Source organism: Aythya ferina (assembly GCF_964211825.1).
Source record: "Aythya ferina genome assembly, chromosome: W".
NCBI classification, from domain to species: domain Eukaryota; kingdom Metazoa; phylum Chordata; class Aves; order Anseriformes; family Anatidae; genus Aythya; species Aythya ferina.
The window spans coordinates 4934874-4947189 of NC_140313.1; the positions used below are offsets into that span (position 1 = coordinate 4934874).

Sequence of the window (12316 nt, forward strand, 5' to 3'; positions counted from 1 at the left end):
AATACAAGTTTTGGGGTTGGATCTCCTTTGGAATCTGTTTCTTACAGATCTCAGACATTATTGCCTTCATTATTACTCTGTTTAGCTCCTCTGTCATAGATTTTGTTCTGTACAATTCCAAGTGGAGGCAGACAGACTTTTTTTTGCTTTTCCCCAATTTACTGATTTGTTCAGTGATGGGAGTGCCAAACTGCCTGCCATTTATGATAGCTGAAACTCTTTTTGGTGAATCAAACCTTTGGGTGTCATGAAACTAAAGGAGCCATAAAATCAAAAGAAGTTACCCACAGTTTATTTTCAGCTATTTGTATCAGGAAGGCTGGGCTTTCCTGACATACATCAAAATACTGCCCTATAATGCCAGAGTGAAATCTTTTTTGGCTAACAGTGATTTTACAGAATAGCAGTATCTTTTTTTCAGTGTATAACCATGATTTGGGTTTTTCACCTCCCTGTTGCAAAAATATGCTGGTTGATGTTGTCACATGTCAAAATATCCAGTGAGATATGAACTGCATCAGCAAGACCAGTCTCTTCCCTGGTACTGCACATTCTAGCACAGTTTATGATGTATTATATGCAGATCAATATTTAATGGACACATTATACTGTCAAGAGAAGAGGGCTTCCTATTCAAATTGAAGTTACTTTGTCTAGAAAGTGACAGGGGAAAAAAAAAAAAAGACCCTTATGTTTAACAGAGAAGCCTGGACTCTAGAAAAGGTTTCCTTGTGCTATCCAGGTAACGAGAGATGCCAAAAAGTGGCAGAAGGAGGTAAGACACCTAGTTTTGCAATTAAGCATTGAGATGTTTCAAGCAGCAAATACCTACTGAGTGTAATATTTACATCAGATCCTGTATGCTTGAAATAGTGGTCACTGGTTGGTGTGTAACTATGCAAGAACCAACTAAAGAAGAGGAGGACCTGGGGCTGGTGGGTGATAAATAAGCAGAGACAATGGCGGAGCTGGTGAGTAAGGATGTAAAACAGAAAATACAGCTTTGTTTAAGGAAAGAATGAGCCATGAGCCTGTTCAATAGGGGAAGAAACTCCCAACTTTCCTAAGGCTGGTGAGGAGAGCAGATCTTGAGCAAATATAAAGGTTTTGCATTCAGAGTGGAGGCTGTCCTGTAAAGAAACAGCAATAGGCAGCAGTTTGCATGTGGTCAGACACAGCTTGTTGTGGAGGAGGATGTTTTTAGGTGCAATCAACTCTTTGTTCTCATGAACAAGCAGACAGCAATCAGCAAAGAAATGACCTCCCTTGGCAAATGTGACCCTTCCTAATATAAGAGATGCCAACCTGGCAGCCACCTAGTGACTTTGTTATGACAGGAAATTATATATACACCAAGACTGGGTCTAGCTCGAAGATAAAGCCATGGTGTGCCATAAGCCATTGTCTTACCTTTGCTGTTGCCATCAGGTCCCCGAAGAATTGTGCACTCCTCGATGTTGCCAAATGCCTCGAATAGCCTGCGCATGTCATCTTCTGACTGCTGCTTATTGAGCATGCCCACAAAGAGTTTTCTGTCTTCTGGAACAAAATAAGGAGGTGCTTACCATATTTCTGGAGGGATGTGAAAGCCAAGATAGCTCAGTATCACATGCAGAAGAAACAGTGATTTCGTTGAGGTGACATATTTCAGAAGCTGATAGTCATTTCAGGTGCCTTGCTCAAAACACCTTAATAACATCTGAATTTCAGTGAGTACTTGAAAATAATTTGACAATTTCAAAGAAGAAAAAAAACCTCCCAAATGCCAGAAATATCTAAAATGTTTTAATTGCGTCTCAAAATCTAGGCACCAAAGTCTTCCAAATCAGCTTTTTCTGATCAATTTTTGCAGTCAGCTTGCAGTAACTGAAATGACAACATTGCTCAGACTGCCATCTAAGTGAAATGTGAATAAAGATAGCATACATAAATAAAGTCCAACTGAAAAACAACATAAATTAGTAAGTAGCCCTCGCAATACTAAATAAGTCACAGGAAAAAAAATGTTTAACATAAGCTGTTTTGAATCAGGATATAACTGAAGCCACAGCCAGTAAATTGAGATTTGTCATTCATACCCACTCACAGACACGTACCTACAAGTTTGGATGCATTTATATATATATATATATATATATATATATATATATATATAAGTTAATTTTAAATAAACCCAAAGTTTTGGAAACATATATTGTCTCTTGAAACAAAGTTAACTTATACGAATGCTAATATCTGAGTTTGCTCAAGAAGATGCTGTTTCATGTTAAAGCAGGATGGGGTCTGCTGACAGATAATTGTATTTTGAAAGATGAAGATTATTTATACTTGGACTTATACCAAGTATGGAGAGCTTCAGTCCAGAACAAAACATCTTGAGAAAATGTTTGTGAAAACAGACCAAACCAAGGGCTACTGAGTTGTTAGAAAGATCTCAGGGGGCTCAGAGGGATGCCTATAAATCAGGTTTATATTTAGAGACTACTACCATTACACCATAAAAGAAAAAAAAAAAAGAGAAATTTACATAGTTTACATCTTGTATTTAAACAGGTCATTTGCACACCATTCATTAATGTCTTATTTATCATTCATTAAACACTATGTAAATGAGTGAATCATGATTTTTTTTAGAGCAGTTTACAGAGCGGATGTAACCAATTTGAATAAATAAATGTAAATAAACACTTTGAATTTTTTATTTATTTTTAATGCACATATTAATCGAAAGATGAACAAAACATTGGTTTGCAACAAATATGTTTTGGCTGACTAACTGGGTGATTTATGTCACTTATGTTCACTGAGAAATCATTGGTGTAGACAATCTGTTCTGCTTCAACCAGTGTTTGATCAAAATTCCCCTCTCCGAGATGCACCTGCAAATTGGCAAATTACTCTAGCCTTGGACGAGGATAATTTTTCACGCAGTTGATATCTACTGAGGATATTAGGAGCTTTCAGTCCTGCAGTGGAGTTATCCACATAAACCAAGAGTGCACTGCCCACAGAAAACAAGGAGTTATGTTGCTTTCAGTTAGGCTGCTGAAATGGTAGGAAAAATAGTTTGAGGAGGGTACGTGTGCTTTTCTGATAGAAGAGAAAAACCAGGAATAACCTTCTGATAGACATGTTAAAAGCAAGAAATATGCCCACTTTATATTGGCATTGTTTAGGCAAAGGGACTCTTTGAGGTCTTTGCTGGCAACACAAAGTTGAGGCTTTAATGATAATGCACAAAGCCCTAACTAGTCCTGTGTGTGTTGTCCCCACCTCAAGAGAAGCTGCTTTGGACATCGCAAAGGTTCATTTTCAGGGTGATTTTTGTTCCTGGCTTCATCCAGGAGTTAAAATGGCATTGGCAATTAGGCTCAGTGAATGGATTGTGAACCCCAAGGAACTGTATCAGGGGAACCTGTATAATCACAGGATATTTTTCCTCAAAACGTACTTGTCAGTGCTTTGCCCAGTATTTTTAGAAAGGATTTGAGTAATTTCAATCCAATAATGGCAAAGAATGAACTCAGTAGTTAAAATGCTCCCTACAGATCACATCCCTGTGGGCCTGAGGGACCTCCTTGGTTTTCCTTCACCTGTGGTGGACCAATGACATTTCTCAGTGTCCTGGTTTCAGTTAGAACAGAATTAATTTTCTTCCTAGTAGCTGGTGGAATGCTGTGTTTTGGCTTAGGATGAGAAGAGTGCTGATAACACCCCGATGTTTTAATTGTTGCAGAGCAGTGCTTATACCAAGCCAAGGACATCTCAGCCTTTCACTCTGTCCTGCCAACAGGCAGGCTGGGGGTGCAGTAAGAGCTGGGAGGGGACAGACCCAGGACAGGTGACCCAAACTAGCCAAAGGGGTATTCCATACCATCTGACGTCATGCTAAACAATATATAGGGGTGGCTAGCCGGGGGGAGGGGGCCGGACTGCTCGGGGTTAGGCGGGGCATCGGTCAGCGGGTGGTGAGCAATTGCATTGTGCATCACTTGTTTGTACATATTATTATTACTTTCCTATTATCACCATTGTATTATTATTATTGTTATTGTTATTATTATTTTTGTTATGATTATTTTCCTGTCTTATTAAACTGTCTTTATCTCAACTCACGGGCTTCACTTTCTATTTCTCTCCCCCATCCCAGAGAGGGAGGGGGGAGGGTGAGCGAACGGCTGCGTGGTATTTAGCTGCCGGCCAGGTTAAACCACGACACTCAGTCAAGTAACCAAATGATGAAGAGCCAGGTGGGAATTCAACTTTAGAAACATCTCTTCTGCATGACCTAACTCCTGTTTTCATGGAACACTTTGTAGGTGCCAGCAGAAATCACTTTACTTGATGGCTAAACTGATGTGCAAAAGGGACTCTCAGAGGTGAGGTATAAAGTGTCAACTGAAGCTGAATGTGTGCTGTTGGGTGTCTTTTAGGCTAGGGAAAGACAAAGCCTTGGAGAAAGCTGAGTCCAAACTCCAAGGGTTGTCCACATACCCGAGGGAAACCCACCTGCAAAGTGAGAACAGCTGTCCTGGAAGATGGGAGCAGATGGGTGGGAGTGAGCTGGGAACACCACTGGCAAAGGGCTTTGACGAGGGAGTTTGTGTCTAGTAAATACTTCCAGCACAGAGGAAGTGTCTGTTATATTGTACGTTATACAGTTTCCCCTGTTTGAAACAAGCTGCATCAGCAGAAGCACTTCTATAGCTCTGTAACTGTATATTCACCAGGCTTTATGATAATATAGAATCATAGAATCATAGAATATCCTGAGTTGGAAGGGACCCTTAAGGATCATCAAGTCCAACTCTTGACACCGCACAGGTCTACCCAAAAGTTCAGACCATGTGCCTAAGTTCACAGTCCAATCTCTTCTTAAATTCAGACAGGCTCGGTGCAGTCACCACTTCCCTGGGGAGCCTGTTCCAGTGTGCAACCACCCTCTCTGTGAAGAACCCCCTCCTGACGTCCAGCCTAAATTTCCCCTGCCTCAGCTTAACCCCGTTCCCGCGGGTCCTGTCACTAGTGTTAATGGAGAAATATAAATGTATCATTTAAAAAAAATCGCATCCCTCATCTGTCAGCAAAACTCTGTAGTGTGTAACTGGCCTGAAACTGCCTTGTCTGGTTTAGTTTATGCAAAGCTTAAACCAGGTGTGTTAGGAAACGGTTAATTTTATATTTTATTTTATTTCAGCCCCCTTTTCTGCATCTCTGCAGGACACCAGGAGGGGTGACATGACGCCTGTCCCCGGAGCTGGCTGGCAGGAGATGCAGTGCTTTGTGAGCTGCCCACAAGGTGGCCATCAGACCACCAGGAACAGGCTCTGCCGAGGGCGTGGACCACCTTCCTCAGTGGCTGCTGGCCCAGCTGCTCCAAGGCAGGTGGCCCAAAGCGGCATCCCGAGACCAGCCAGGGCTCAGCACCGCCTGGACACCACCTCCAGCCCCACCTCCAGATCAGCGCTCTCTCTCCCTCCCGAAAAACCATGCCTTGGGCCGTCAGGGGAATCATTTGTCATACCTGCCATTTCAAAATCTACATGATCACACATTCAGCTTATAAAAAATGAGTCATCCTGTCACCAGGCACGTGGGAGAATAGACCAACCCCCACCTCACTACAGCCTCCTTTAAGGTATCTGTAAAGAGCGATAAGGTCACCCCTGAGCCTCCTCTTCTCCAGGCTGAACAAGCCCAGCTCCCTCAGCCGCTCCTCGTAGGACTTGTTCTCCAGGCCCCTCACCAGCTTCGTCGCCCTTCTCTGGACCCGCTCAAGCACCTCGATGTCCTTCTTGTAGCGAGGGGCCCAAAAGTGAACACAGTACTCGAGGTGCGGCCTCACCAGAGCCGTGTACAGGGGGACGATCACCTCCCTAGCCCTGCTGGCCACGCTGTTTCTTATACAAGCCAGGATGCTGTTGGCCTTCTTGGCCACCTGAGCACACTGCTGGCTCATATTCAGCCGACTATCAACCATCACTCCCAGGTCCTTCTCTGCCTGGCAGCTTTCCAACCACTCATCTCCCAGCCTGTAGCTCTGCTTGGGGTTATTGCGTCCCAGGTGCAGGACCCAGCACTTGGCCTTGTTGAACTTCATGCAGTTGACCTCAGCCCATTGGTGCAGCCTATCCATATCCTCCTGCAGAGCCTTCCTACCCTCAAGCAGATCGACACACGCGCATAGCTTGGTGTCATCTGCAAACTTACTGAGGGTGCACTCGATGCCCTTGTCCAGATCATCGATAAAGATATTAAAGAGGACCGGCCCCAGCACCGAGCCCTGGGGAACGCCACTAGTGACTGGCCTCCAACTGGATTTGACTCCATTTACCACAACTCTTTGGGCCCGGCTATCCAGCCAGTTTCTAACCCAACGAAGCGTGCGCCAGTCCAAGTCAAGAGCAGCCAGTTTCTTGAGGAGAATGCTGTGGGAGACGGTGTCAAAAGCCTTGCTGAAGTCAAGGTAGACCACATCCACCCAGCGCGTCACTTTGTCATAGAAGGAGATCAGGCTCGTCAAGCAGGATCTGCCTTTCATAAACCCATGCTGACTGGGCCTGATCGCCTGCTTGCCCTGCAAGTGCAGCGTGATGACTCTCAAGAGGATCTGCTCCATGAGCTTCCCTGGTACTGAGGTCAAACTGACAGGCCTGTAGTTTCCCGGGTCTGCCCTCCGGCCCTTCTTGTAGATGGGTGTAGTAGGCGCACTCCTGCTTGTGGGATGCCCGCCATTGCAATCGCGAATAAAAATGCTACTTCACTGAGATCCTCACCTGAGCCTATGTTATTGGCTACAGAGCGTTTCTCACACCAGCATGGGAAGAGAGAGGGAGGGGGCCAGCAGCTGGGCCCATTCAGCACATTCCCAATCTTGGCTAATGAGTTTATCCCCTAATGCGCTTGTGTGAGCCTCTCATACCTTGCATGGCCCGTGTGCTGCTCTGCCAGGTCCCAGACAAAAAACTGACTGCCGTTCACCATGGCAACTACTTCTGCTTTGTACATGTGTCCAAGCAAGACTGTGGGGCTGCCAGCATGAAAAGCAGAGAGTATGTGCTGGTGTCAGCGGCAATGAGCATGTGTGCACCTGCTGGTGCTCCCTGCCGGACCTGTGCAGTGTCCTTGGATGGGAACAGGCCGTCACTCAGGCCACTTCTACATGCTACAAAAAACAGAGGTTTGGGCTGCATACAAGCTCACAGCAGTCCCCAGATCAAGCCGTCCTACAGCTCTGTAGGGTGTAGGGTCCACCCCTACCATCCCGATGAGTACCATGCTTCTTCCTCTTTCAGCACAGGACATCCCATACGGATGTGTCTCAGGACACTTGCATCTCATGCCCAAATTTTACGTGTCAGTGAAGAAACCTCTCTAGCCTCGCTGTAGGGGCAGCCCTTACCAGCAGCAGTCACATTGCCCTGCAGCATGGGGGCTCAGTGGGGTGTTCATGTAAGCCTCTTCTCTCTACAGTTTTGTTTTCTTTCATTAGTGTTAACCCCATCATCAGTCTTTCCCAACAACCTGAGTCCATCATGCATACTTGGCCCAGGGAAAAAAACATAGATGGTTATTCCTCTTTGCTAATCTTTCCCAGAAGAGCCAGAGACCCTCACCATGAGTGACCTGAGGCACCCCCATAATGTTGGGAACTAAATTCATCTCAAGTCTGCCCCAGTTAGCCATAAACAAACCACAGCGACTAGAGGAGCCAGCACTCCCTGTTCCTCCCAGGAAGAGAGGTAGGGAGAGAAAGGCCTCAGCAATCACAAGATTTCAGAGGTGTGCCCTTGGTGACATTTCCGATATTCCCCCAAAACTAGCCTACACATCTTCCTGACCGCTCTGCCAGCCACAGAGGCTTGTTCAAATCAGGACAAACTGGCTGCAAGGTGCAGCAGTGAAGAAATGTAACGTCAGATAAATATACGCTCTCTATAAATCTCCCCAGCTGTGTTTATACAAAGCCTCGGCACTTTCTCCAGTGCAAATAGGGGTTAAATTATTCCCTGTTCTATTTGTATTTAAATGTTATGTTTTTATGATAAGCATAAGGCGGAGGTGTCAGACAGGCCCAGGCAAAGGAAATGACACGCATGAAAGGTGAAATAATAGAGCACTGCAAACCAAGTGCCAAGAGGAGATGAGAAGGGGGAACACGGGAGCGAGGGGGAGAAGGGGGAGGATGGGCACTAATTAAAGAGACAGAAGGGACAATGAGATGCAAGATTGTTGAGGGATTTTTGAAACAGCAAGTAGCCATGACAGCTGAGCAAACCAAGCTACCAGGACGACTATGAGAAGTTCCCATGACAGTGTTCCCATACCACCCGATTGAGGAATTTAGAAAAATATTGTTGCCAGCAGCTGGCTTCAAGAATGGGAACTATGTGACTGCTAATAACAAGAGGGGTTGTTTTCTTGCAGTTGTTTGTCTGAGTGCTTTTGACCAATAATCTTGTGTGAGATACTATCCTCCTCTGTTAAGTTTGCTATAAAAGTCAGGCTATTCGGGTAATAAAGTGAGAGCATGATCTGACCATACTAGTGTCTGTCGTGTTTTCGGCCGTTCTTCTTGCAACACAAGATGTTTGACCCTCTGTGGAGCAAAAGGACAAGAACAAGAATCACAGCAATTGTGGAAGGACTGAGGGAAAATTAGGGTCACTCTCAGAGAGACATGACACAGGTTTGTGTTTATCCAGATAGCTCTTGATAATGTATGTGTGCGTGTGGGGGTACATTTAGATAAGAGTATATAAATACATTTGTATTCTTGTATTCCTCATGCAAAACAAAGAGGTCGAATCCTTGTATCAGGAAAGCATAAGCCGGCTTTGCCATCTAGAACATCACATCCAAGACCTTGGAAATAAAGAGGGACAGATCCACCACCTTTGTGGCCTGGGCTAATAAGGAGGGCAAACCAGAAGGTCACTACGGTCCCTTCCAACCATCAAACTTCTCATTCTAAAACCTACGAGCATCCCTATTTTATCATGAGTTCATTGCTACAGCATCACAGATAGATGGTGCGTGTGCTTCTCCATGCAAGAGCAAACCTCACATTTGTGTATTTCTGTATGGGAACACGTCTTCTGTGGGAACATGGTTTTCACCAGAGAAGATCTTTAATGTTACTCAATGCCTTCGGCTTTCTAAGCATCATGACCAGGTTAACGTATGGCTTTGTTTCAGAAAGAAGATGCTAATTAATTCCATTATTTATATAGCTAATAATTATTTGCCCCTGATGCCGTTTCCCTCCTCCCCAAACATTGCTTGCACACACAGTGAGGGACCAGCTGCAGAGCCTCAGCCCAGGCACTGGGAAGGCCTTTAGGCTCATCTCCTTGGCACCGCGAATGAACAAATGAGCGGCCCAGAGATGTTTGCCATGCAGGTGTGGGTAAGAAGAAAATGCCACTACACAGGACTGAGGGGCACATCGACCACAAAGGAAAAAAGAAACAGAGTGGATCTTCCTTGCCTGTTTTCCTGATCAGTCCATTGGTGGAAAGGGAGAGGCAATGGCACTTAGGGTGTCCATCAGGGAGGGATGGACCAGACAGCCATACACTAGGGTCAGGAACGTGCCAAATCCATGGAAGAGCTATAAACATGGGGTATTTCAGACAATCATGGTATCCAAAGAAGGAACTACAGAGCAGAGGGGTGAGCTGTGAGCCCCTGAACATCATGAAAGTTTGGGTTGAGATCCAGCTCTGAACTCCAAGCTGCAGGCTCAACCCAGTGCTCAGCCAGAGTGCCCTGCCGCTCAGCTCATCCTGTGCTAATCAGATGGATCGATAGGCTAAAAGCAGGGCATTTCCTGGGGCCTGGGCTGCACGCTCCTACTGCCATTTTCACAGCAGTCCTACAGCTCCGTGATGATGATTACATCCCTTTCCACAGGGGAAACAATTACAAAATCTGTTGTAGCTAGTTGTAAATTAGCTAATTATCTTCTCCGTTGTACCTTGCTGGAAAATACATGAATCTTGTAAAACAGAGGTGTTTCAAAAATTAGGATGGGGGAAAAACAACACCAAAACCCAAAAACCCAACCCACATTGGAAACAGCAAAAACCTACTTCTACCTAACTCTGAACAATAGCAACCGAATCCTCCTTCCACCTGCACAGGCACCTATTTCCCCCCTTTTCACTCCCCGTCCACATATCCAACAATACCCATAAGGGACTGTTGTGGTTTAACCTGGCCGGCAGTTAAACACCACACAGCTGTTCACTCACCCTCCCCCCTCCCTCTCTGGGATGGGGGAGAGAAATAGGAAAGTGAAGCCTGTGAGTTGAGATAAAGACAGTTTATTAAGACAGGAAAATTATAATAACAATAATAATAATGATGATAAGAGTACTACTACTAATAATGTGTACAAAACAAGTGATGCACAATGCAATTGCTCACCACCCGCTGACTGATGCCAAGCCTAACCCCGAGCAGTCCAGCCCTCCTCCCCCCTGGCTAGCCACCCCTATATATTGTTTAGTATGACGTCAGATGGTATGGAATACCCGTTTGGCTAGTTTGGGTCAGCTGCTCTGGGTCTGTCCCCTCCCAGCTCTTGCTGCACCCCCAGCCTGCCCATTGGCAGGACAGAGCGAGAAGCTGAAACGTCCTTGGCTTGGTGTAAGCACTGTATTGCAACAATTAAAACATCAGCATGTTATCAGCACTCTTCTCATCCTAAGACAAAACATAGCATTCTACCAGCTACTAGGAAGAAAATTAACCCTGTCCTAACTGAAATCAGGACAGGGGCTAATTCTGCTACAGGCTTTAAAATGTTTGCCATGTTCACCCATTCCTTGCAGCTGGGTGTTGTGGGGCATCCCTAATCATATCTTAGCAGGAGTGATTTCTTTGTGCTGATCTCTTCCCCTCCTCCCTCCCCTTTTCGGTTTTACTTAACAGATTCTTTATATCCCATGTGTTAGCAGATATGATTGCACAGCTGCCGATCTCCGACTGCTGGAGACAGAGACTTTGAGACACCTGGGCTAGAGAGAACAACAGCTAATCTGAATAGCTGTGTGATGGGGACAAGCGCAAATGAATATAAGCCCAGGTGTGGGAGTATAATTCTCCTGCACAAAGAAGGAAGGTTTGTCCCAGAGGTGCATTACTCTCCACTGTTAAATATGAAAAATTTAGTTTGAAGGATTTCTCTTGTTTAATTGCTTGCCTGCACTCTGGGCCTTGACTTGGATGTGGATACTGCACACAAAGTGGAAGAACAGCTGTACAAGAGATGGTGTGTCTGACTCAGAGCACTGCCTCTGACCATGGCCAACTGCAGATGTCTAGGAAAGAGTAAACAAGGTAAACAATTTTGTTAATCTCCCCAGATATCCTCCAGACTTCAGCGCTCTGCAGTTTAGGGACTTCCAGAGCCTAAAGTGGTATTTTTGTATACAACAGCCCTGAAAATTTCTTTCTTCAATGTAACTATTCATTGGGATTTGAACCCATGAGGACTATGAGCATCCAGCACATCCTGCAGCAAGATGTTCTGCAGCATAATCATGCATTGTGTTATAAACCGCTTCCTTTTGTTTATGTTGAGCATGCTGCTAACTGGTTTCCACTGATGGGCCCTGCATCTTGTTTTGGGAGAGAGTGGAAATCACTCCTGATTCAGTTATGGAAGACTGGACCCAAGAGGATATGCAAGAGTTTGGCCAAAGTTCTCATCTGTACATTTCCGACTGGTATTTGGAACTCCTGGGTCCCATCTCAAGCTGTGATATGGATATTATGGAAAGCAAAATCACTTTTCCCTTAATGTGATTTGTAATTCTTGGCATTAGCAAGACAGAAAACAATGTAGTTACTGTTAAAAAAGACTAACAATACGTCTCTGCCAAGGACAAGGGCCTCAGTGGAAACATGGGATATCATATGGGGAATCATAAGTCCTTAGGAACAAAGACTGTCCTGGTAACCTTACAGCTTATTCTCCTTATTAACAATCGGACAGTTTATGAGCCTGAAATATGGGACCAAACTGAGGTCAAGGTGTGGGACTCTGCAACTAAAAACGACAAGGTTGCAGTGGGATTGCTCGACACCTGGCGAGCAGTCTCTGAGGCCTTAAAGAGCCATGTGGGACCACAGTCAGACACATGTGGTTTGCCAGGCAGTGAGGGAGCTGCGGGCTGGTTCACTGATCCTTCTGCTATGCCATGGGCCCCTCTGCTGCTACAGCCATCAAAGGCTTTTGCTGTTACGCCCCCTGCTGACCTGGACATGCCTTTTGACCCAGGCCTATTGGCCTTGAAAAAGAGATGGT

The 12316-nt window shown here is 45.2% G+C and overlaps 1 protein-coding gene across 5 annotated transcripts in view; it reads right to left on the bottom strand.

Moving 5' to 3' along the window:
* LOC311426322 (CUGBP Elav-like family member 4) overlaps positions 1–12316 on the bottom strand; it is a gene marked incomplete at its 5' end in the record, with an annotated part of 354690 nt that overhangs the window by 175371 nt on the left and 167003 nt on the right. For 3 of the 5 annotated variants that reach the window (XM_084502752.1, XM_084502751.1, XM_084502749.1), the window contains one exon: positions 1411–1539. In XM_084502752.1, the coding sequence (XP_084358878.1) occupies positions 1411–1516 (106 nt within the window). The remainder of the gene's footprint in view (positions 1–1410; positions 1540–12316) is intronic. The other 2 variants (XM_084502753.1, XM_084502750.1) reach the window with 1 other exon arrangement.